Source organism: Ricinus communis, chromosome 7 (assembly GCF_019578655.1).
Source record: "Ricinus communis isolate WT05 ecotype wild-type chromosome 7, ASM1957865v1, whole genome shotgun sequence".
Lineage (NCBI taxonomy): Eukaryota > Viridiplantae > Streptophyta > Magnoliopsida > Malpighiales > Euphorbiaceae > Ricinus > Ricinus communis.
In genome coordinates this window covers 23,003,145-23,029,583 of record NC_063262.1, presented here as the reverse complement: position 1 = coordinate 23,029,583, position 26,439 = coordinate 23,003,145, and the positions used below count along the sequence as shown (strand labels likewise).

General features: G+C 28.9%; 3 protein-coding genes across 5 annotated transcripts; 1 reads left to right on the top strand and 2 right to left on the bottom strand.

Moving 5' to 3' along the window:
- Positions 1 to 5,804: 5,804 nt before the first annotated feature.
- LOC8264009 (glucose-6-phosphate 1-dehydrogenase 1, chloroplastic) lies at positions 5,805 to 9,841 on the bottom strand. The gene is made up of 10 exons (XM_002530175.4): positions 9,481 to 9,841; positions 8,578 to 8,771; positions 8,364 to 8,458; positions 8,165 to 8,279; positions 7,315 to 7,520; positions 7,083 to 7,232; positions 6,864 to 6,984; positions 6,551 to 6,780; positions 6,269 to 6,469; positions 5,805 to 6,172 (listed from the first exon to the last, which is right to left on the bottom strand). Exons 1-10 carry the CDS (start codon positions 9,704 to 9,706, stop codon positions 5,929 to 5,931), a joined length of 1,782 nt encoding a protein of 593 aa, XP_002530221.1. The 5' UTR covers positions 9,707 to 9,841; the 3' UTR covers positions 5,805 to 5,928.
- Positions 9,842 to 11,434: 1,593 nt separating this feature from the next.
- On the top strand, positions 11,435 to 15,497 carry LOC8264010 (exosome complex component RRP42). Of its 3 annotated transcripts, none has more exons than XM_015726004.3 (9): positions 11,435 to 11,732; positions 11,936 to 12,022; positions 12,115 to 12,242; positions 12,360 to 12,416; positions 12,544 to 12,636; positions 13,041 to 13,119; positions 13,270 to 13,394; positions 14,841 to 14,984; positions 15,076 to 15,497. In XM_015726004.3, exons 3-9 carry the CDS (start codon positions 12,117 to 12,119, stop codon positions 15,313 to 15,315), a joined length of 864 nt encoding a protein of 287 aa, XP_015581490.2. In that variant the 5' UTR covers positions 11,435 to 11,732; positions 11,936 to 12,022; positions 12,115 to 12,116; the 3' UTR covers positions 15,316 to 15,497. The 3 variants fall into 3 exon arrangements, with proteins under 3 accessions (XP_015581490.2, XP_015581491.2, XP_002530222.2); XM_015726005.3 differs by having other exon boundaries at positions 11,916 to 12,022; XM_002530176.4 differs by lacking the exon at positions 11,936 to 12,022 and having other exon boundaries at positions 11,438 to 11,732.
- A 725-nt stretch (positions 15,498 to 16,222) lies between these two features.
- Positions 16,223 to 18,325, bottom strand: LOC8264011 (pentatricopeptide repeat-containing protein At4g26680, mitochondrial). Its single transcript, XM_015726008.2, has one exon. It carries the CDS (start codon positions 17,948 to 17,950, stop codon positions 16,334 to 16,336), a length of 1,617 nt encoding a protein of 538 aa, XP_015581494.2. The 5' UTR covers positions 17,951 to 18,325; the 3' UTR covers positions 16,223 to 16,333.
- Between the last annotated feature and the right edge of the window lie 8,114 nt (positions 18,326 to 26,439).

Here is a 26,439-nt window from a genome sequence, read left to right as displayed (position 1 = left end):
TAATTTAGAGCATTCTGAGTGGTATTTTTTTTATTATAAAGAGTATTATTTATATGATAAAGAGTATTTCAAAAAGCATTTAAATGTGAAAAAAAAAATCTTATATTTACCTCTAATTGATTTTTTATATTTACTATTTTAATTTCTCTTTTTATTCTTTTTACTTTTGTGAATAAAAAAATACAATTATTAATATCAATTAATAGACATAGAAATTTCTAACACATTTATTGTATTTTTTGAAGAGTCAAATTAATTTTTATTTTATATTTAAAAAATAAAAAAAATTTAGAGTTTTTTTATATATTATATGTAATTGTGTTAAAACTTTTTAAATAGTATTTTAGCACCTCAAGAAATTCTATCTGAAAACTTCAAATCAATTAAACTAACTCTATATATTCAATATAGAAAAATAAATAATCGATTACATTTTTATTTTATAAAATAACTATTTATAATACAAAAGTTGACACATAAAGAATGCCTTATGAATGCTTTTATAACATTTTTAGATATTTTAAATTAATTAATTAATTTTTATAATTTATCTAATTTTTATTAGATTATTAGTCTCATTGTTTCTTTATAGACATGAATATATAATATATATCCTAATGACAAAATAAAGCTTAAATATATATTTATTCTCCTGAATTTGATCAATTTAATATTTTAGTTTTCAATTTAGTTTAACACATATGAATTTCAAATTTAAATAATGTCTATAAAGAAACAATGGGACTAGTGAAACAATTGATATCCTATAACTTAATCTCTATATGGGGAGAATCAGAATTCGGGGGAATCAAATTTAAGTTCAAATTCGTTTGAGCATTGTAAAAAGAAAGAAAAATAATTGATATTTTTTTCTTGCAACCGCCTAAACCTAACAAAGAAGAGCAAGGAAAGTACGTATGTCTGAGAGGCTGAGAAGAAGAAGAAGAAGAAGAAGAAGAAGAAGATGATGATGATGGATAGAGGCACCAGAAACAGACCTGTCCTTCTTTTCTTTGACTGGGGAAGATAAAGGGTAGGGTCTCAAAAAGGAGCATGCTCATGTCTTAATTAGTACCAATTCTCGATGGAATATATAAAAAAGTTAATTAATTAATTAATTAAGACTTCTTATTTAAAAGAAAATAAAAAAGGAAGGCGTTCTGTTTGGCTGGTATTGAATGCAAAAACCTTTTTCCTTTTTTTTTTTTGTTTGGGGGGGGGAGGGGGGGGTTTCAATTTCATAATAAGCAGTGGGTTTGGAAGGGAAAGTACAAAGGTATCAAGACTTCTTTAGGGGTTAACATCAGGCTTCCTAATCTGCCAGAATCTATCAGCAGATATATAACATCACTACTACTGGACCTACCAACTAGGGCCACCTTTTCACAACCCTTCTGGATTGGCTCTTCTTCCCACAACCATTCCCTTTTCTTTTCTCTCTTTCTCTTCCTTCTCCCACTCCCCCCACCCTTTCAAAATCTTTTAGCCAACCCCTCTTCAAATTTTTACATCCTACTTTTATAATTTTATATTAAAATAATTATATAAATAATATATATATATATATATATATATAAATTTATTAAAATTTTATAATTTAATATTTAGATTTTAAAAAATTACAAATCGGTTAGTGTGTAAAATTAGAGATTATTAATATTTAAGTGTCTGTAGCAATCTTTTATATAAAAAAAATTGAATAATTATAATAATAATTTATTTATTTATTTAATTTTAAAAATTAAATGTTTAAATTTTTAAAAGTTATAATTTAATGTGCGAATCTAACAAATTTTTATAATTGAATGTATAAAGCAGTCAATAGCAATTACGGACTGTAAACTTAAAATACATATTATCAGTTTAAAGTCTAAATACTTAATTGTCAAATTTTAATAAATTTATATACTATTTTTATAATTATCCTCTTATATATATAAATTAATTTAATATTTTTAATTTAGATTATCGATAGAGTGTTAAGTATTTTAAATTTATTTATTATTTCTTATCTATTATAGAGAATAATTAAAAGAGAATTCTATTATGATATATTTTTACTACATAAATTTAGACTTTACAATATTTAAGCCAATCCTAGCTGGTAGCTGATATTTCACATAAATAATACTATTCTCATATTTACAATTATCTTTTTAAATTTAGAGTAGATATCTCGTTTAAAATATAATAAATTTTTATGTGTATTCGATCTATCATATTATTTATATATTAAATTATTTATATAATGACATATGAAATTATTTATTATTTTGAGTAGGCTGGAGACAAGTTCTTGGTTGTTAATCATGTCCAAATTTTCAAATACTCTTTTAAAGTGCTAATCCAAATAGATTAGGCTTCATCAAACAAGAAAATTCAAAGGTACTTGCATCTGATTTTCTTTGTTTTTATTTATTTATTTATTTTATGATTTCCATCAATTGGTTGTTATAGCTCTCCAAACAGTCATTAATGGTGGAAAATCAAGAAACTTTAAGCATAATCTAAAAACTAGAAATGCATATCATGCCATTGATTAACCGAACTCTGGAGCAATTATATAAACTTATCAGTCAATGGTTTACCATTTGAGCCATAGATTACCGTTTGTGTTTATAATAATAATAATTATATAGTATATTAAACACTTTAATCATAAAGTTTGTTGTCAAAAAATGAGAACTTAAATAAAGATATAAGTTTAATTATATAACTTTTATATATAAGATGTATAAACACATATAAATAAATAAACATTTTCTAGATTTTTTTTATTTAATTACCCATAAATTCTATAAAATTAGAAACCATAATTAAGTTTAGTGATTTATTTAATAGGCTTTTTGAGGTCGGTATGATTCATTTGGGTTCGTTCGTTCGTCTGATAGGCTTTTTGGATAACCTTCTAGAAAACCACACCCATGACAAAAGAAAATAGAAAGAGAAAGCAAACAAAAGGCAAACAATTCTAAATATTAAAGAAAAACGACAAAAAAACAAGGCTGCTGCTAGTGACATGGCTTTCTCTCTCTTAATTCTTACAGATGGAAGACATAAAAGATAAAATTCAATCTTTTCATAATGGTTCTTATTCTTTTTGTTTTTGTGTTTTTTTTTTTTTTTTTTTTTTAACTATGAAATTCTATTCAAAAGAAAATGGAAAAGTAAGAAAAGGAGAGTGTCCCAATTTGTCATTTCTGACAAAACTAAGGGTTGATTATAAACTTTCCGGGCATAATTACAGAAATGCAAAAGGAAATATTTGTTAATGTTGTTTAATATTAGTAAATACAGTATACTCTGGTTAATAATTTTTTTTTTTGATTTTATAAAATATATAAATAAGTTTTTCTTGAAAGATTTCCATTTCGAAAGATTGTATATATTTAACGGTGATGATGATGGTTAAAAATATTTCTATAAAACAAATCTATAAGTTTTTATTTAAATTAACATAAAAAAATAAATGTAAAAAACTAAACATATCTAAATATCTATTTCTCATACATAAGAAGGAATAGTATAGAAGGAAAGAAAGAAAAAAAAAACAAATACGATAGATGGCTACTATGTATTGACCGATAATAATTAAAAAAAATTAAAATATAAATATAAATATAATAAAATGTGGAAAATTTAATAAAAAGGAAGAAGAAAAGAAAGGAATAAAGAAAAAGGAGATCAAGTAAGGGCTGATTAATTAAAAATTACTATATGTGTATCCCAAATGTAAATGGGTTGAATCTAAACGAGTTGAACCATTTATCGCTCGTTCAAAGATTAGATGGATACACATTTCACTAATTTTTAGTTTTAATCCATCCATTTATTTAACTAAATATTTATTAATAATTTACTTGTATAATCTATTTATCTTTTAATATTTATTTTACGTACATAATTAAATTTTTAATATTAATCTTTTTAAATTATGATATTTTTAATCGTTAAATTTGAGCCATTAGATGTAATTATTTATCGTCGAATTCCACTTAATAATCCCGAATACGTTTGTCAAATTATATAGTATTTATAAATTAAAAACATACACATACTAATATTTTTTATTTAATTAAGCGGCTTTTAATCGGTAACCATATATGGTCGTTATTATATAATTCTAAGGTCAATGAGTAATAATCCATTTATTACCCACTCAAAAAAAAAAACTCTATTTATAACTCATACCTGTTCTTTAATGAATGAGAGTAGAAATGAATGGTTCATTATTTCATAGTAGCCTCAAGATTTCAAGACGAAGGTATTGATTGATAATTTGTTTGGATGGCGCCCATTAAGATTAAATTAAATAAGCTTAGGCTGGGTTCTTAGATTTCTAGGTTTTTTTATTATATCTGGCACTTCATAGTACAATATCACTTTGACTAAATTGCATTGCCAGGTTAGGGTTTTACATGGCATTCTTTTCATGGTAGGTGATAGTAGGCCATCATTTTGTCAAGCAATACTGCTGGAATATAAAAATAACATAAAATGATTGGTAGATTCAATGATTCAAGAGAGTATGAGATGTGAATGGTTAAATGTATGTTGAAAGATTATATAATAATATTTATATTTACACCTAAAATATTTTTGTTCTAAATCTAATTAATTTTATAATCTTATGTTATACTGATTATTTTATCAATTCAAATATCCAATTATAATATAAAAACCTTTTATTGAATTAACATGAATAATGGAAAGTGGGGAAAAAATAAAATTATTTAAGAAGTTGCAAGCAGTGAAAAGATGTTTTATAGGCGATGAGAAATTGTGGCCACAGTGGAAAAAGTTATAGAAAGTTGGGGGAATTAAAAAATTAAGCTCGAATTCACATATTTATATAATAAATTAGATAATTTAATGACAATTTCTTGAAAATAAATTCAACAAGTTACTTCATTACGGTTGTGAATTAAAAGTAATTATCAATAAACTTAAAAAAGTTTATAAATTGAGGAATTCACCTCAAGTTCTAATCAACCGACATTCATTATCAACCATATTTTAGATCCTAAAGCTCTAAACAATAAATGAATTTGTAATTATAAAAGGGCGTCTTATTAAAAAATAAAAGTTAAGCTTGAAATTAAGAAATTAAGTTGAGAAATTTATAAATTTGTAATTATTGCTAATATACTTATGAAACTTATTTTAATATTTATTATTATGATTGATAAATTTTATCCATGAAATTTTGTAACAACTCTAAACTTAATCCTTATTTATAAAATATTAAAAAAATATTCCATTATACTTAGAGGAATTACATTTGAAAATTTGGTTACATTAACTTATTATTCCTTAATTCTTATACTAAATTTTGATCACTTTAATCCTTAAGAAATATATACTTTTTATTGGTAATAATAAGAGAGGAAGTGCTAATTTATAATAATAGAAACTAAACTGTTATTGAGATAAACCTTAGAAATGCATCTCTGGGCAGGATAGGTCCCAAGCCCATTATAATAGCAGGGAGATGAAGCTCAACCCTACTCTTTTCGTTCAGCATTTACAGGAACAAGAGTGAAGAAGACTTGTGCATCTAGTTACTTAGTCCTTCAACATAGTTTTTTAATGCCGGTTTTTGTAAATTTAGGATTTAGATTTTCGTTTTCGGCTTTGCCCTTGGCTGATCTAATGTTCATTTTCCCCCCTGCAAGGGTGATTGGCTTTTTATTTTTATTTTTACTCACGAAAGGCTAAATGGATTGCGAACTATACAATAGAGAATACCTATCCTTACACTCATTGTAAAGATAGTAACACAGGTCTAGTGTAGAGGATAAGACTCGAAATCTAATCGCTCATTTGCATCATTATTGATCTTTATCTATTTCAATTATTTGCATATTATTCAGTAGTACTTAATGGTGACATCTTAAATTTTAATTCACTCAAAGCTATTTCATGAGGCTATTCACTAAGATCTCCCCAGCGAACATTGTGTTTTGCAGCAAGATAATGTGCTCCAACTGGACCTCTGCTGCCATAGGGGTAAAGCTCCGGAACAATCTTCTTTTCCTCGAGTTCCTTTAACAATGGTGTGAATAATGACCAAGCAGCATCGAGCTCATCACTCCTAATAAACAGCCTTCTTTCTCCTTCTATTGCATCTAAAAGAAGCCTCTCATATGCATCTGGTATTTCTCTAGGATACCTTCATATTGAAAAATGAATTTTACTTGTGTTGATATAACAAATTTTTTTTTTTTGAATTACAGTCTACTCGACTATCTTTTTCTAATCATCTCACCTTGCTCGGTATAGCAAATTTAGGTCGCTGCGATCTAATCTCATTCCAAGACCAGGAACTTTATTGTTGATCTTGAGATATATAGCTTCATCAGGTTGCACACGAAGCACAAGCTCGTTTGTTGCCTTGTCTAAATCAGTTCCGAAATTCCGCTTGTACAAGTTACCAGGTACGTGTCTGAATTGCACTCTGATCTCTGCTCTGGAATTTTGATGAAACATCAGGTCATAGGATCAGTTACAATCTATTCTGTAACATACAAGAGTTAAAAGTTCTACCTACCGCCTTGTATGAAGAGCTTTGCCTGCCTTCATTAGAAAAGGAACCCCATCCCATCTGGCATTGTTGATGAAAAGAGCTGCTGCTGCAAATGTTGGTGTAGTGCTATTTTTTGGCACGGTTGGATCATCTGTATAAGCAGGATACGCTTTACCACCCTTGCTGTGGCCTTTATATTGGCCGATTATTACATCTTCAAGTTGCAATGGTTTCATTGATCTCAGAACCTTTACCTGAATCAGCCAGTTTCATAAGTCACCATATTAAGATCAATTCCAGATAGTAGCATGAAAAGGAAGTCCTAATTCTGATGTACCTTCTCATTTCTGATGTCCTCAGCATCTAAGCTAACGGGTGTCTCCATTGCAAACAATGCTAGTATTTGCAGCAAATGGTTTTGCATTATATCTCTTATTATGCCATAGTTATCAAAATATCTGACCAGATAAGCAAACAATCACAGTTCAGAAATATGATCCATCAAGAAAAAATCTTACTTAATCATAAAAATCACTAGGTAACAAATGTCACTCACCCTCCACGTCCCTCTGTGCCAAAATCTTCAGAAAATATCAGTTGCACATTGCGAATGTAGTTCCTTGACCATAAAGGCTCAAAAACAAGATTTGAGAAACGGAGCACTGATAGATTCTCAACCAGCTCCTTGCCCAAATAATGATCAATCCTAATAAAAAACAAACGTAAACAAATGTCACTCTCCAAGATTATGTATATTCTGTAACGAATGGCGACAAAGAAGAGTGAACCTGAAGATTTGTTCTTCAGTTAGATACTGCTTCAAACATCTGGTTAGCTCACTGGATGACTCTGAGTCACGACCAAACGGCTTCTCAACAATCACCCTTGTCCACCCATTTGTTGAAGAAGCTCTAGCACTAGCACATCTCACCACATCCACAAATATATTTGGAGGAATTGATAAGTAAAACAGCCTATTCGACAATTTTCCAGCCTAAAAAAGAGCATTTCATTTACTAATCAAACTCTACTCAAAAGAAATTTTATATTGCTCAATAAATTTATGGCAATGTGATAGTGCAATAGAAGGAAAATTTCCACCAAATTATGTAATTATATGAAGCATCGCTATAGGATAAGAAAATGCTTCTGGTTTTTTATGCTCTCATTTTAGTGCAAATATGAGCTATCATTTTTGCATAATTTATTAAAATCAAAACCGAATAGTTAAGGTTTGTTTTTAACTGTTTTCAATTTAAAACAGTGAGTAGTGATTGATTAGATCTTCAAGTTTCAACTTCTCATTTTAAATCATTAAAAAATAGGACCAACACAATAAGTCATGTTCCCTATCTTCAGAAAACCTTAATCTCGGTATTCTTATGTTCCTGTTCTGTTGAAGGTAAATGTGCGTCTTCTTAACCTTCCTTCTTTCATATAATACCCCAGTTCATGGTCCAGTTCAGTAACAAGAAAAGCCAAATTTTCTCAAACCATTCTATATCTGCTACTGAATCTATAGATTGCGAGCAGCAAGTCTAAAAGGCAATGTGAAACACACATTACACAGTTAATAGTGATCAAACTCTTACATTGAGATCAAACTCTTACATTGAAGAATCATAAGTAACACATCACCTCTTTCTCTTTCAGCTTTTTGTCCAATTCCAGAAAATGTTCCTCAGAGTCATATTGACCAGCCTGGTAAAAACATCTTTTCAAAAACTGTTCCATTTTGTCTTCACAGTTTTCCCTGTTACAAGTTAATAAGTTGAATGAAAAGAACGTTCTAATAACAAATTAGTATCAGTGAAACTGGTTTAGCAATGTAGGAAACCTCTTATCGATTCTGCAAGTCAATGTCTGGCTAATCATGTTCCTTAGCTCCTCATCAGTTAACTTAGTTCGAGCATAACCAAATACTGTAAAGTTCTTAGTATGCAAAATTAAACATAAAATAGAAACTAGTTAGTGGCCATGCATTATGGAGCTAACTTAATCCAACTGCATCAACAGAATGAAAAACTCGACATAGCAACAGATTTTAGAACCTCAGGTAGCCAATCTTCATAGAAAAGAGCAAAAAGTGCAGGAAAAATCTTCTTCCTAGCAAGGTCTCCGGAAGCACCAACAACTGTAATACTGATATTAGACTCTACTTTCTCGGCTTCAGAGATTGGAATAGATAGCCCTTCTTTCCTTTGAGGTTCATTATGTTCTTTGACCACATGATTTTCAGCTAAACCTAGTTCATAATCTCACCCCAAACGTTAGTATTAAGTAATAGAACAGAAGAAAGAGAAAGTCTATTTCTACATAAAAAGTAATACTGTAAACCACAACACTATCATGTGAGGGTTACGCTGAGGCTTCCTCTGTTCTATTAGTATATCAACTACACTTAAACTGAGCTCAAGTGGAAATAGCACCAGGAATTGACCACTGCAAAGTTCCTAATTTTACTTACTTTAACAAGCTTTTTATATTTAATTATGAATTCAAAATACAAGTTCTAATAAGTTTAAATATTTAAATACTTTTAATTATGCTCTAAGCACCAAAAAAACGGCAATTAGTTTTCCGTAGTGTAACCAAATAATGGTAAATAAAGTTATATTTCAGAAAAACAATTTCTCTATAAAACATCATCTAAAAACAAGTTACTTTATGAGAAACAAATGGAGCCTAAAGCTGATGAAGTTTCTCAATGTCAAAAGAAGTTTCTTCCTTCCCATTTATGTTTTATTTTATCCACTGAAAAAACAGTTGTTAAAAATGTCAATTCAAGCTTCCTATTTTCAGGTTGGGCCATGGCATGTATATACCAAACCAGAATTAATTAACAGCCAAACAAGCAATGAACCATTGCAACCACAAACATTATCCAAAAACTACGAATCAGAGAATCAAAGAGAAAACAACAGAAAACAGAAACTGAGAGATCAAGAACCTACCATCTTGGGAAGATACAGCAGGTAGAGGATGCCCATTCGAGGACTTGAGACAAAAATGCTTTCTACCATGCATTCGTGAATGAATCTGAGATACCCATTTAGAGAAACCTGATCTTCTTGGCAATGAGATGAATTTACTCAACAGTTCTACGTCATTCTTGAAACATGAGGAAGTAGAGAAGTTAGTTGAAGAATATGAGCATGGACTCATAAAATGAGTTGCCATTCGATTAAGCAAAAAAAGTGTCTGAATGTATATAAACGTTAAATAAAGAATATATACAAAGATACTAGATACGAAGAAGATGAAGAATTTATATGAATTTATCCATTGTTGTTACGGATGGCCTTTTGAGCAGCTGAAGAGGCCCGTAATTGCAAACTACTTTTCAAAGTTGCTAAAAAAGATCTTATATATGAGGTCCAGAATTTTTTTCTTTTTCTTTTTATAATTGTTTTTTCTGGAAACATTTTATAATCGTTTTCTGGCTTAGGACATTTCAAATCGTTTAGTAATACAACACATCAATGATATCTAAATTTTATATCCTTGCTTCTTAATGGAAGAATGAAAACAATATTTAATCACTATTATCTTGTGACGGAGGAATACATAAGAATTGAAAATATTATTTTTAATACCCTAAATATATATTTAGATACTTAATATTTGATCATTTAGTTACTTTAATATTTTAATCTTTAATGTAACTTGATATTCTCCTAAAATATAAATTCAACCAAAATATTCATATATACTGCATATAAGTGTACAATTTGTGTGTTTAAATATGTAAACAGATATAGATATAGACCTATTGAAATCTAGTATTCTGTACATTTTTATCATGACAGATACTAGACAGAGTTATATCCGTTAAAAATGTTATTATATTTCTCATTTTATTTTAGATGGAATTCAAATTTTATAATTTCTTAAAAGATAAAAAGCCATTCTATTATCAAGCCATTTAAGTATTTTATTTTTGTTAAAATGGCATACATATTATATATGAATAAAATGAAATAATAAAAAAAATTATTTAATATATTTAATTCTCCAACAAGTGAAAATTAAATATCACTTATTGATAAAAGAATATATATCACTAAAGAAAATATTATTTTTGATACCCAACAATATTGATATTATTAATAATTATGTATGCTAATATATATTAATTAATTTAATTCAAGTGGCAAGACCATTCGCTTTTGAAAAATAGAAATATTGAGTTCGAGTCATTACCTTTACGTTAGATGAATTTTTGTTTTATGGAATGACTACTACATATTTTATAATAATAATGCATTGGACCTTCTATAAATAAAAAAAATGCCAATTAACTAGTTAATAAGATATTTTTGTTAATCCTTTTTGTGAGGCATATCATATATTCACTTGTTGTACCATCGAACCTTTTAAATTTTTTTAATTAAAATGACATATGTATTATATATGCATAAAATATAATAACAAAAAAATTAAAATTATATAATTTTATTTAAAATTATATAATATTACTAGAAGTAAAAACTAAATATATACCGATTAATTTCACTTTTATTATTAAGTTAAAATATCAAATGCCGTGTTATGTTTTCTTATTCATAGAAGGCTCAATAGAGCCGTGGACTATATAACATGGGATAACTATCTCTTTATATTTGCTATAAAATGCGAAGTTTTACCAACAGAGTTTGTCTTATATTATAATAGAACTTTTTATATATTGATATATTATATAGTTTAATTTCTACTTTATAATGTTAAAATTCACAATTTATATATGGATAAAATCTAATTTAATATTTTAGAAATATAAAAATTTAAAATAGAATATATAAAATTGAAAAAAAATGTTCTCTGATAAATAAAAAATAAATATAAAAATTATAAAAATTAAAATTATATACATGGTTTTGATGTAAAAATCAGGACTATTTAGTTTGAAATGTAAACTAAAAGATAAAAAAATAAACATAACACACATTGTAAATTACAAACCCTAATTACATTTTCACCTCAATTCTCAACCTCACAGCCTCCAGGCACCCTCTAAGTCTAACCTCTAAAAGACTCGACCCTCTGCAAACCCTCAGTCGCCGGTCATCTTTCTTCAGGCCTCCACTCTCGCAGCAGTCGCCGGTCATCTCTCTTCTTCAAAATCGATATAAAGTTCTATGGCAGTGCGAAGAAGCTTTTCTTGTTCTTAGCATTAGAGGTTCTTCCATTAAAGTGCATTATTCAGGTGATTTTTTTTTTTCGCATGGTTCATTTAATCTGTATATGTAATAATTATTTTTTTCTTTTATCAGTTGAATTTTTTAGCAAATGTGTTTTGGTTCTTTTATCATAAAAGACCCATGTCAGCAAGTCACTTGCTGATGTGGCTTTTTCTTTTCTTTTTCTTCTTTTTTTTCAATTTTATTAGCTCTGGTGCAACTTATGCAGACACTAGCCGGGTTTTTAGAAGAATGGTGATTGCTGTGAAAATTTTGATAGAATTGAACAATTTAGAAAAAGAGGCCTAAAGTTCAGGTTTTCAAGTCATTAGGCCTTTATCTGGTGATATTGTGAAAATTGGTGAAGATTATTTGACTTCTTGTAAATTGTTCTTTGTTGATTCTAAGAAATGGTAGGACTTTCAGTTGGAGAAAGGAATTTTATTCAGGGGGGCATCAATCAGAACCTTCGGTCTGATGGTCGAAAAAGAGATGCCTATCGACCCATTTTTGTTGAAACTGGAGTTATCCCTCAGGTATCCATTTCATTTAAAACTGACTTGGGTTAGTCTTTTATAGTTTTATTGTTTTATTTCTTTTCCTTTTTTCCTCTTATCTTTCTTTTCAGTTGTGTTTGATAACTTTCATTACAGGCTAATGGCTCAGCGCGAGTTAGGATTGGTGCAACAGAGGTCATTGCTAGTGTGAAGGTATTTTATTATTTGAAAAACACACACATTTGTAGTTTTCTATGTAGTTCTTTTATAAATTAATTTTATATGTATACATGCTTTGAGGTGCTTTATTTAATACTGCATATTTGAATTATAACTGCAGGCTGAGCTTGGAAGGCCAAATGCATTTCAGCCAGACAAGGGAAAAGTGGCTATATTTGTTGATTGTAGTCCGGTTGCCGAACCAACCTTTGAGGTTTTATACATTTATTCTCTGCTTTCTATTATCTCTACCCACTTAATAGGGGCCTGCATGTTTTGTCTTTGGTAAATATTGTGATTATTGATATATTTTCTCACGAATAGTCCTCTTAGAATCATTTGTGCTACATAGTTCTCAGAAAAATTTTAACACTGTTAAGGTCTCCATGTACATGTTTTAACCAATCAAGGAATTTTTGGAATATGCTTTCTTGCTATCTCTCTCTCTCTCCCCCTCCCCCATTTTAATATGTTTTTCAAAAGTTGACACTAGAATGCTTTTTATTACTTGATGAGTGGATGCTGAAGTTTGGTTGTCTTCACAGTTCTTGTAACTTTGCCAGTTTAATTTGTTTTTTTTTTTTTTTGAAGTTTAACCTGTATTCACATTTTATTTAGGCCAGAGGAGGCGAGGAGCTGTCAGCTGAACTTTCAGCAGCTCTTCAGCATTGTCTCTTGGGTGGTAAAAGCGGAGCAGGTTTGTGTTGTTAGTATAGCTAGGCTTGTTTACCATAAGCATGCTTCCTCATGTATTCTTATTTTGCAGCTCAACTCATCCTTCAATTATTTATTATCATTTAAGGTTCTTTCTGCTTATCTTAATAATGAAGTGGTTGAAATGTCTCAGGTGCTGGAATCGATCTATCATCTCTGGTTGTTGCAGAAGGGAAAATTTGTTGGGATCTTTACATTGATGGCCTTGTCGTCAGTTTTGATGGAAATCTTCTAGATGCTCTAGGTGCTGCAATTAAGGTAAATCTATAAGTTTATGCTGGGAGTTCTTCTAAAATAACTGTTAGGAAAAGTTCAAAATCAAACTTTGTATTTTAGTTCTTTTTAACTTTTAGTGATATGATACAAACTTGTCCAAGATTATTTTTTTTATCAAAATAGGATGAAATTTTATTTTCTAGCACAAATTGATTTTAGAGTCTAACAAAAATGGTTAGTTAATAATCTTTTACTTGCTTTAATGTTTTGTTTTTAACACAATTTAACCCGAGAAAAATCTAGACATGTTCAAATCACTTAATTTTTGAAGCAATGTTTTTTGGAGCTACAAGATTTATCATGATCTTCTTTATTAATAGTGGACTTATCAACTTCATCATTTCTTTTCTTAAGCTAATCGATGTCTAGATCATTTGGCTAAATTAAGATATGATTGTTTAATTTCTATTAAATTAGAATGAATTTTTTTTAGTTTTAATATGATTGAATTCTAGTTTATAATAAAAATAATAATAGAAAATTGTATTTTGTATTAATAATTTAAAAATAAATTACATAACAATTTAATCATATTATAAATATAAGTGATCTTAAAATGCTTAAATTTTGCTCGGATCATATTATACTAAAAATAAAAAAAAAAACTAGAGCAAGTAAATGAAATAAATATTTTTGTCAGACACCAAAATTAACTTGCACTAAAAATAGGGTTTTACTTGAACTTAATAAAAAAAATTAATTTTGAATAGATTTGATACTTGATAATAAGTTTAGGGATCAAATTGCAATTTTAAATTACTAATTTAGTCCTTTGACTATATTGACTTTACAAGGAGAGATTAATAGTTAGTTTTATAAAAACTCGAGAGTTTTAATGTAGTAAGAAAAAACACAGGGACCGACTTGTGTGTTATTTAACCCTAATAATGAATTATTAAATAAGCATATATTTTTGAATGATGGTTAGTAAAATGGTAACAAAGTGATAACGTATCGAACCTCAGGCACTACCATAATCATGCAAAAACTGTTTTTTTCTTTAAAGAGTCAAAGCACTGAACCAGAAGGAACTTTTATGAACTTCTCTCTTCTATATTAAACTACCTACAGGCTGCTAGTTATATCTTTTAACAAGTATGTTTCCCACAAGTTAGGGGCTAAGTTTTTATATGACTTCAATGGAGTCTATGAGCAAGGATGCAAAAAATGTGGATATTACAGGATTGGGTTGGTTGAACAAGAAATAAACTTTTTTTTGTTTTCTTCAGGCTTTTTTTTTTTGGTTCTTTCTCAGTTGTAATACCTATGAAATGTGTCTGTCAGAAAATATAGAAGTTTCTGGCAACGTAAAAGCCTTGCTTGTGCCTCTTTGTTGCAATTCACTGCTATCATGTTCCCAGAGACTATCACTTGTAGATAAGGCGATTTTACTGGCATGAACTGATTAGCAATACTTTATTCCTAAAGGCTGCTTTAAGCAATACAGGCATACCAAAAGTCCATGTTGCTGCTGGTGGATTGGGCGATGAGCAGCCAGAGGTTGACATAAGTGATGAAGAATTTCTTCAGTTTGACACATCTGGCGTTCCTGTCATAGTTACATTAACAAAGGTGATGTAGTTAACTGTTTCTTTTATGCAATGCTTGCAAGGATCTGCATAAAGCATTATCCACAATGAACTTTTGCCTTTGTATGATGTAGGTGGGAAGGCATTATATAGTTGATGCTACTTCAGAAGAGGAATCCTATATGAGCTCTGCTGTTTCTGTTTCTATCAACAGGAAAGGGCACATATGTGGGTTGACAAAACGAGGAGGTGCTTGTATTGATCCTAGCGTAATTTCTGACATCATATCTGTGGCACAACATATAAGCGAGCAGCTAATAAATAAATTGGACTCTGAAATAGCTGCTGCTGAGGCTGGTGAAGACGAATCATGACAAGCATTGGACCTCTGGTACCATTTACTGTAGCCATTTCCAATATATATCTTTGCTCAATAGGCATTATAGCATGATGACTTTCTCTCTCCTGGGATAGAATAGAGCTAAAATGTGTTGTACAATATTTTTGTGCATTGCAGCAGCACCATCTTTAATTGAATTTTTATCAAGTTCTGAAAGTTCAGCAACCTCTTATGCTTGCATGTTGTTCATAGCTGGTAGTGGCTATACACTACTTGTTATGTTTTTTCATCATAAGTTTGCAGCTTTCAATTTTATTTTCCTATTGAATGTTCGAATGGTGGGTTGCATTTGATGTCTGGAACAGGGACTAGAAGATCTCAATCGAGGCTCAGAAGTTTTCAAATTCTTATAAATACTTTATGGATAAATTATCTTACGAAAAATGTTGATAAATAACTTTCTATAAGGATTTTAAAATTTAGAAGGTGAGAAGAAGAGGCAGACATTAAAAATATGGATGGCAGAAATCAGTGGGTATGAAGTGTGACAGTATCTTTCGTCTTTATTAATGCATGGCGAATAGGTAAGGATAATTCATACTATAACTTGATTTGATAGTGCTGAAATTGAATCTGTACTTGCACAAGTCTCCGAAATAAACAGTGGGTACCAATGAAGAATTACGCATTTAGGGGATAACCGGTTAAGATGATACAAACAAAAACATGAAACAGAGACATGTGTCCCTCAAGAAATGAATGTGCAATCAAAAATTTAGTACAAGAAAATTCTTACAGCCTCTCGATTTTGGCTTCTGAAAATTTTCTGTCACATATCAAAAAGTTACCCTCTGCTTAATTATTGATAGACAATGCAGCAATTTATGCTAATGAAAATTTCTTAAAAACATAAACCAGAACGAAACATTTTAGGAGATGCATACATTTAAATTCATTTTGCTCATTGATTAAGAGTAATACTTCCAAAATGTGAACCAAATGGCACCTAAGCTTTAGTGTTTACAGAGGAAGAACAAGCAAAATCTTACAAATTATGTACAGATAGATGTCTTGTCATCTCTCTCTGCTCCTGCGTTGATAGGCTTAGCTTTCTCAAAACCTTTTGTCATCATATGTCTAGCTTTCAGCTCACTGCTCAACTTCATTGCCAAATGCTCTTTACCACAGCAACAAAGCCCATGGTAAATTTCTGATAAAACATCAGAACCAGGGGTGAAGCACCGCTCGAACATCTCCATCAAGACTAGGAATGCCCCTTCAAAATCCTCGTTCTTGCAGAAGGCAGAAACTAACATGTTGAAAGTTTGTTCATTTGGATGACAACCAATTCTGACCATACTTTTATACAGCTGAAATGCGCGGTCAGAGTTATTTCTAATACACTGTCCACTTATAAGGGCAGAAAAGGTAGAGGCATTGGGGACTAAGTTTTCTTTATCAAGTTCTTTAACCATATATGCAGCCTTCTTGGTCTTACCCTCCTTGCAAAGACCCAAAATCAAGGCATTATATGTCAATATATCAGCTTTAACTCCATTCCTTGACATCTCTTCATAAAGCCTCCTGCCCATTTCACTATTTCCCATTTGGCTGTGCCCATTTATTAAAGTATTGTAAGTTATGGTATTAGGAGCTACATTCAAGACTTTCATCTCACTAAAAACTTTACTAGCTTCATGTAGTTTCCCTTCTTTGCAAAATCCATCAATTAGACTATTGAAAGTAACCACATTTGCCTCCACCCCTTTCGCCCTCATCGAGTTTTTAAGTTTCACAGCTGAGTTCAAAAGACCCTTACGACAGTATCCCATAATCAAGGTATTGTAAGATGTATCATTAGGGCTAATTCCAACACTTTCCATTTCCTCAAACACTTGAACTGCCTTTTCAAGTTTTCCTGATTTGCAAAAGGCACGCATAACCATATTACGAGTGTAAACATTGGGTGATATCCTACATCTTCGCATTTCTTTATAAAATGCCAAAGCAATGTCCACCCTATGCAAATCAAGTAAGGAGCTCAAATAAGCATTGCAAGACTCAACAGTGGGCAAAAATCCATAACCCTTCATTTGCAAAAATGTATCAGTAGCATTCCTAAACTTTTTCATATGTGCTAAAGTCTTAAACAAAGAATCAAAGACACGAGGCGAGGAATCGCACATTCGGTATGAATAAAGAATTGCTTCAAACAACTTATCAGGCAAATCTATGAAACCCTTAACAAGAACACTCTTCAAAATCAACTCAGCAGATTTAAATTTTCGGTTTTTGGTAAGAATATGGAGAATCATTGAATGGGTTTCAAGTGTATGAGAACTGGGGTTTTCGGTTTGGACCCAATTAAAGAATTCAAGTGAAAGAACATGGTCTTTCTGAATCTTTAATAGAATGTGCTTAACCCTAAATGGAGTCAAATGGGTAGACAATGAAGTAAGCTTTTTCCAATCAGAATGAATTAAGTGACTGTGTGCAACATTAACAAAATCAAGATCTTGACCTTTGGTTTCAGGGAGAGTTCTGTTGGGTATAGGAATTGGATTCCACTTCCCCCCAAAAGTCCCAGGGAATAGGGTTTTAGCAGATGCCGGGTTTGAAGAAATAGAATCAAGCAAAGTTGAAAATTGACGAGAAAGGAAGGTTCTCATAGTTCAGAATTGATAAAGGAAAACTGGGTTAATTCAAATTAAAGAAATTGAATTACATAAACTACAGTTTTACTCTTATTAATCATAAGAAGCAAGAAGGTAAAGGTGACTAACCTTTGATGAAAAATTGTTTAACATAGCAATTTGTCTGGCAGAATAGGTGGTTACTCATATTTGAGCTGTTGGAAGAGATACAAAAGGATTAAGGAGAGAGTAATTGTGTGTTGTGTATTCAGGTCAGGTTCTTGACACCCGGTAAAATCACTCATGTTCAGGAATGTGTTCTCTCATTTCTCTGAAATTTGTGGGTTAATTTTAATATCTCATATAAAAGATTAACTACACTGAATTCTAATGATTATTTTTATGTAACCAAATACAAGGGAATAAAATTTCTGATGTCGAAGACGGACTTTTAATTAGATAAAATCAAAATGGATAATTATAAAAATGTTTATGAAGTTTGATATAACATGCACTTACATTCTTTATTTTTTAATAATGTGCACTTTTATCTTTTTTTTGTACATCATTTATTATAATAATTATTTTGTTAGTGTTCTATTAGTTTAATGACAATTTACTCTGAAAGTGCTCAGCTGTCATATTTTACTTACTTAGAAGTTAAACTAAAAATAATTTAAAAGAGAAATGAAGACATTTATCTCTTAAATGAGAGTTAAAAAACACAACACCTTTCTCATTTTCAAATGGAATTCTTCTTCTTCTTCTTCAAAGTCTCTTAAAATATAGTTTCAAGCTCAAATACTTTATCAGGAACTAAGACTGAAAGAGACAGATTCAAGAACATGCTATGTGGGTGTGGTAAAAGAGCAGCATTAAAGATTTCTAAATCCTTTAACAATAGAAATAAGTTGTACTATGTTTTTGTTGATAATGTTGTGGTACTTTCTTGGGCTGGTGTATCCTATACCTGTTCATGGGCTTGGGTACTCGCCCGGCCCACACACTTTAGGCCGGGCTTAGATACATTATTTTTAGCATAAGTCCGGCCCGGCCCGAGCCTGACAAGAAGCCCGGATTATTATGGGCGGGCCTGGGTTTTATATTGAAATCCAAGCCTGGCCCTGTCCGGCCCGATGTCTAGTATAGTTACTAAAAAATAGGTTTAAAATAAATATGTCATAGTCAGCACTTAAACCTATGACATTCTTCTTATAATTAAGTGTCTTACACCACTTAGCTAGCTATTATTTCTACTTATAGTTTTATTATTATTAAAACTATAATCCCGGCACGGCCCATGAACATGTCTATTTACAAGTTTAATAGTAGGCCGGGCCGGGCTGGGCTTTTTAAAAAATTTAGGGCTCAGACTTGGGTAGAGAAATATTAAAAAATCTTCGGGCTTGGGCGGGCTCGGGCTTGTTCAAAAAAAAGTTAGGCCCAGCCCGAGCCCGCCCAGGCCCGGCCCATGAACATGTCTAGTGTATCCCTATTAATAGAGAAAGAAATGAAGTCCCTGAAAAAACAAGAAATGTAGGAAGTCAGTAATTTCATGGTAATAGAGATTCTATTCAATTAATAGAAATGAAGGAAGAGAATAGGAAGGTAACGGATAAAAATCGGATGCTTTGTGGAAAGATGGTTGCTATTGATAATGATATAGGGTTTGCTAAGACCTTTTTAGCAATTTCTGAAGCTTGTAACCTTTTCATGTTTGTTGTTGTAATTAAAATGTTAGGGGTTAGAATGTAATAGATTCTTGAAATTTTTGTAGCATGCAATCAATGTAGCTTACAATTTCTGTTGTTTGCCAGCCTTATGCAAGTGTAGTTGTTCAGAGTCTTGACCATAAATATCCTTCCATTTGGCAGTACTAATGCATGGATTTTCCAAGGACATCCATCGCCCTTGCAATATGCAATAATTCTATCCTTATCATTATTTTTCTTAAAGAATTCATAGCCATCTTCAACACCATAATTTGTTATAACTTCTCTAAAAGCATTCACATTTCCAAACACTTGCCCACACTGAACTCTATGGTATCATGTCAATTTCTCTTGAAAATCTTAGTTTAAATTGCCTTTAATAGATCTTTAACTCTACGTTTTCCTTCATCTTCGGACTCTATACTGCCTTCCTCATTGGAACTATAATTGCTAAACTCATCTTTATCATCATATGCAATTTCAAACTCACAACTTTTAGTAGTTGAACAAGGTCAGACTCTATCTCCCCACTATCATGTACTCCACCTATGACATTATTTGGTACATATTCATCATCCTCACTCGAAGAGAAGTGATAATCTTCATCGGATAAAGGTACTTCTTCTTCCATAATACTGTTTTTATCTTTTTTCTATTGCAGTCTCCTACTTGCCCTCTCTATGCTAGATTTAACAGTCTTTCCTTTCGTTTGATCCACATTCTTCCATTTTCCTTTATCCACACTTGTACTCACACTTCTAGACCTTCCTCTCCCTCTCCCTCTATCCATATTCCTACTATAATATGAGGTACTATATCTATTCCCATCTTCTAACTGAACATGGCTTAAAGATTGCATATTCATGTTTAATTCAATTGATTAATAGAAAGTGACAGTAAATTAAGATAAATGTGAACAATAATGACTGGTTTATCAGCATATTCTATAAATATATCAACTACAATATCATCATCAATAATCTTTAAACCATCTCCACACTTCAACATCACAAAATTTGAATCAATTTCAAATAAAAAATATGCATTTTGAATCATAGACAGATAGGAGTATTTCTCAGGTTTCACATCAACCACAGACTTCTCAATTAAATTGTTGTTTGACACAAGTATATATATTATAGTATATGAACTAGCAAAAACCATATGAAAATAAAAAAATTAATTAAACAATTATTAATATTAATGCAGTTTAGTGTTTAGAATTTTAAAGAATCTCTACTGCTCTTTTGAAAGAAAAGCATGTGGTATTATATTTTTTTTAGTAAATAAATGATAGCAAGTGAGGATTTTTAATAAAAAATGTGAGCACTTAGGACTTTTCAATAGAAAATATGAGCACTTAGGAATTTTTAATATAAAATGACAACAATAAAAAAATTAGCTCTATCTTTTACAAAAATGAGAGAGTGAGTTACACACTCTCTAAAAAGAGAGCGGATAAAATAAAAAATAAAAAAATATTAATATTAATATTAAATTATTTAAATTAAAAAAATATATTGATATTTAAATAAAACACAATAAAAAATAAATATTGCTACAGTCTTCTTACTGTTTTTTTTTTAATAATAAGTATAAAAGAGATAGTTATAGTAGTAGTGGTACCAAAAGCGGTGGAGGTGAGAGCGATTTCGGTGAGAATAATAGTGGTAATAATTACATTAATTGTATTAAAATTATATAATAGTTTTTAAATAATATTATAATTTTTTAATTATTTTTTATTTTCAAAAGAAAGGGATTCTCACTCTTTTTTTTTTTTCAAAATATGATTAATTTGAGTCAAACATATAAAGATTTAGACTAGAAAATTCATAATTTAAAAAAAAAACTAAATTAAAACCGTGTGACAAAATTAATGACTAAATTGCAATTTATTCCAAAAGTTAATAATAAGCACAGTAGCAATGATCTAACAAAATTAAAAACTTAGAAAGCACAAGAATGGCCAAGGAAATGACTTTCCTTGCTTCCACTCGATGTGCTATCATTTTAATTCTCGTAGTCCTTATTAGCACTCTACTTTAGATGTCGACAAACCTTTTGTTACATTTTATGATCTCTAAAAACTATGTCAACATTTGCCTTTTGTTACACTGATGTGATAATCAATTCTAACCATCAAATTTATCTTTTTAAATATTAGCCATTAAGCCTTATTCATTTAAACAACTAGTAATTTACTAAAAATACTTCAATAAACTTTTAAAATATTAATAAATTAATATAAGATATTGATTTTGAAAGAATATTTATCTTTCAGATATTATGATTAACAAAATATTTATCTTTTAAAACATTATTAATTAATAAAACTAATTCAAATTAATTGTAAAATTAATGAGCAATTTTTCACCGATCTCATTTATATTTTTTATTTTGATGGTTGACTAGCATATTCTTAGTATAAATTTTTTTTTTCTCATGTCTTATATTATCCAAAGTTTACTTCTCACTTAATCAAATACTTCAAATAAACTATTTATTATATTTATTATGTATAGAATAATTAATATTAAAATATATTAACTATTTATTGTCTCATTATCATTAAATATACTTTAAATTAACTTATTTATAAATTTATAGGCATATAAACTTTCTACAAAAGATTAAGAATATATTGCTCATATACTGACACAAATATGCAAAAATACATTAAGTTTAAACTTGAACTACATTTTAAAATTTAATATGTTAAAATATAATAAAACTATATTTTTTAGAAAATTTATATTATTCGTTAACCATAAATCTTTAATCACAAATTATTAGTAAAAACTAAATTGAATAAGGCCCAAAAAATAATATTAAATTATCTAAAAGACTCAAATTTAATAAAATAGATTATATATTCTCTTACCTTGTTCTGACTCATATTTGTGTTAGACTAGACTTATATCTTGAAATTATATATGAAAATAAATTGTTTAAATTCTTGACTTTTAGTGAAAGAAATGTTTTGTTTAAAATTATATATTAACAACAAATAGATGATAAATAATGTAGTTAAATTTATTAAAGGTATTCATGTTTGTATTTTTTCTTATAAGAATCTATGCACATAGTAAGCTTTTGAATAATAATAAATATTCAAATAATCATTTATCTTGTAAATCTAAAAATAGTTAATAAAAAAAATAACAGAGTAATAATATGACATATATAAGATTAAACTATTAAGATTTAGTGTCAAAATTATATTAGACAATAATTTTAGAAAAATGGATGTTATTCATTGAATGAGTGTGATATTAAATTTTATGTAAATATTTTGATCTTATTTGAAATATTATCCAATATAATATTAGATACTACTTTATGAAATTTTTCTTTTAAAGAAAAGATTATGAAACTTTATTAGTTGTATATTTACTAGTAAAATTAAAAAATATTAAGGGAGAATTGATGTCCACCATTAATAAAACTTGCTTAGAAGGTTCTAAGTGGTTGCTTCGGATATTCGTGTAACCGACGACCGTTAATAAAACTTGCTTAAAAGCTTAAACTTTTTATCACGTTAAATTTGTTATTTTATTTTTATTTATAAAATTAAAATCTATAAGTATTTGATGAGGGAATCAATTCTTTTGATTTTAATGGATACGAATGATAGTAATCCTTTCTCCTTCTCAATTGATGGATAAACTAAGACAAAAACTGAAATTAAAGTGGCGTATTTTGCCAAATAATGGCAGCCTGATTACACTTAACAAAATTGAAGACAACGTTGAAAAGGAGATTATTGATGGGAGGTGTGTTTGATAATACCAGCAACCACTGTTTGGAGGATTAATACCTTTAACTGGCATCTATGGAATACCTCTGCATATCTCCATCAATTATCTTTGATATTTCTATTGCTTCTTTATGTGCAAATCCTTCCAAAATCAAGGGATTAGTCTGAAAATGGAAATAGTGAACCAACAACCCGTAATATTCTTTACATGACCCGCTGCTATTAGTTGCATTACTTCCTTTTCTTCTCTGCTTACCAAATACTGGCAATAAAAATAGAGGAGCAGGCAACCGATTATGAATTACAGGACTAGTACTCCTCTGGACAAGACCTCCGTCGGCAGAAAAACTTTAAAAATAACAACTAATAGTTAATTTAATCTTAATCAGGTGTTAATTATATCAGTTATATCTTAAAGCTTTATTTATTTAGATACTATTATCTTTATTAAAACTTATTAATAGTAACTTATTTTAAGTTGATATCATATAATTAATTTTTTATTTTTTATAATAAATAATTATTATCTTGAAATTATTTTTAATAGTTAAATAATTATAATATTTATAATTATGGTATTTGAAATTAGAAATTTTTATTAATAGAATTTAAAATTTTATTTTTCTTTTAAAATAATTTTATAAATATTTTAAAAATATATAATATTGAGCTAAAGAAAATTAACTACTATTTTTAATTATTATAAGTTATTTTTATTAATTTGTATCATTGAATATAATATAATATATTTAATGATAAATTATACCTTCATTGGTCATTTAACATACTAACAGTAATAACTAATAAAAAAATTTACTAAATGGTTTAATTTATCAACTATTAGCTATCAGCTAGCAGCTACCAGTTGCATTAATCAACCGAACCAAACAGATCAGTGACCTTTTAAAAGAATAATATTATATTCAATAATTAAAAAATTCAAATTTATATGACTTTTGGTAATTTGATCAATTTTTTTTTATTTTGTTAAAAATAGTTTAAATTGCAAAAATTTTATCAATTTTAGCTAATCTTCAGTTTTGGTTAAAATCGGGTGACGTATAAGATGATGTATCATGGCATAAATAAAATATGTTAGTATTACAGTTATCCTATTTTTTTTGACAAGAATTGAGAATTGACCGAAATTGTAAATAATTTTACAATTCCGGCCATTTTTTTTCAAAATTATAAGGATTGACCAAAATTGTAAAAAATCACATAAATTTGAATTTATTTAACTATTAAGCCATAATATTACTGACAGGGCCTTTCCCTTCAAATAAGAAGGGACTGCTAGCCTTCCAAAGTTGCCAAAGAATCGAACAATTTGACTTTTCTCAAACCTTGCATCTAAGTAGCAATATTAAATCGACATTTCTTAACAATCTTTCATAGTCATTCCTTGCTTGTACATTAATAAATTGCTGCCATCTCAAAGATGATTCATCCAAATGTGAACAATAATAGGACATTAGAAAAAATATGCTGCATACTCTTCATTGATCCCACAACACTTGCAATTACTATTAGCTTATGAGAATCTCTATTAAAGCTTTCTTTAGAAAACTCAAGAGGACACCATTAAAAATGTTGACTTGGCATCTAAATAGTATACTTTCCTTTTCAATTGTTCTGCAAGAGTTAGCAACAACCTTATACTATCATGTATAGCCATTGGAGCAAAATGTGTGACCATAATCCACTCCAACTTTAGTAAAGCCCCTTTCACTATCAATCTTATGTTATGCTTAAAAATTGAACCATGCGGATTCAACTTAGTTTTGAAAATCCACTACACGTAATTGCCTTTTCAGTTTTAGGCCACTCAATCAGGTTACAAGTTTTTAACTATCATTTTCCACACACTTACATATTTCTCACATGTGTCCAAACAACTAGTTCATAATAGGTGAAGTAGAAGCAACCTCATATTGTCAACTTTAGTTCTCTGCCAAAGTGATAGACTTTTTTTGGTAGCTTTCTATTGACTGTTATTGACAAAAAGCTGTAAAATATGTCAAATGTCTAAAATCAACTGTTGTAAAGTTTTTTAAAGTAAATTTTATTTTTTTATAAAAATTTATAATTAATATCTTCATGAATAGACCATGTGTCATTTCTTTATTAAAAAATAATGACACTAACTTCATAAAATTTTATCACATGGGTTAACGTGGAAAAACTTGTTCTTCTTTATATATATACTAAATTAGTGGCATTATATAATCACTAATTTTTTAATTATATTTAGCTATCATTTTATATTAATAAGTATTTAATTATATTATTTTATCTTCATTAGTATTTAATATTAGAATGCATTTAATATTATCATTTTATTTTATTAGTATTTAATATTATAATAAATTATTATATAACCACATTAAAGCCATATTTTTTCTATTGAAACTCTAAAGGATGTGATTTTATAAAATGTTAACAAGTAGAGCTTCATGGAAGAATATGGTCTTCTTTATATATATATTATTTATTATTTATTTGATTACTATTTAATATTAGAATGAATTTAATATTATCATTTTATTTGACTAGTATTTTATTATTATATAACTACATCAAAGCCACATATATTCTTTTATTGAAATTTTAAATAATGTGGCTTTATGAAATATTGCCAAGTGGAGGCTGATTGAAAAACTTGGCCTACTTTATATATATATATATATATTTATTTATTTATTTTAAAAAATTAAAATAAATTTATTATTCTACATTATTGCATCCTAAAACATAAAAATAAAAAGAAGCCTAATTATATTTCAAATTTAGCTATAAATAAGTTGTAAATAACTGTTTCTTTTTTATGTTATGGCTATATTCTACACAATGGACACGTCAACAGTGCACAAATAACTAAAAATAAGTTAAATAAAATAACTAAAATAAATGTGTTCCTAACTTTTTTGGTAATTAACAATTATAATAGTCATTTTATGGAATAAAAATATAATTTCAATTAAGATTTTTGGAGGGAATAAAAAGTGAATTATATTTGATAAGACAAGTACACCATATTCTCTCAATATTGT

Bases quoted from the DNA above. Each gene is read 5' to 3' on its own strand.
- LOC8264009 (XM_002530175.4), bottom strand. From the start codon at position 9,706: ATGGCAACTCATTTTATGAGTCCATGCTCATATTCTTCAACTAACTTC. The intron at 8,459-8,577 runs GTTCTAAAATCT...TTGCATACTAAG, and splicing joins ATGAAGATTGGCTACCTGAG to AACTTTACAGTATTTGGTTA. The intron at 6,173-6,268 runs GTGAGATGATTA...TTCAATATGAAG, and splicing joins AATTTGCTATACCGAGCAAG to GTATCCTAGAGAAATACCAG.
- LOC8264010 (XM_015726004.3), top strand. From the start codon at position 12,117: ATGGTAGGACTTTCAGTTGGAGAAAGGAATTTTATTCAGGGGGGCATC. The intron at 13,120-13,269 runs GTTTGTGTTGTT...GAAATGTCTCAG, and splicing joins GGGTGGTAAAAGCGGAGCAG to GTGCTGGAATCGATCTATCA. The intron at 13,395-14,840 runs GTAAATCTATAA...TTATTCCTAAAG, and splicing joins CTCTAGGTGCTGCAATTAAG to GCTGCTTTAAGCAATACAGG.
- LOC8264011 (XM_015726008.2), bottom strand. From the start codon at position 17,950: ATGAGAACCTTCCTTTCTCGTCAATTTTCAACTTTGCTTGATTCTATT.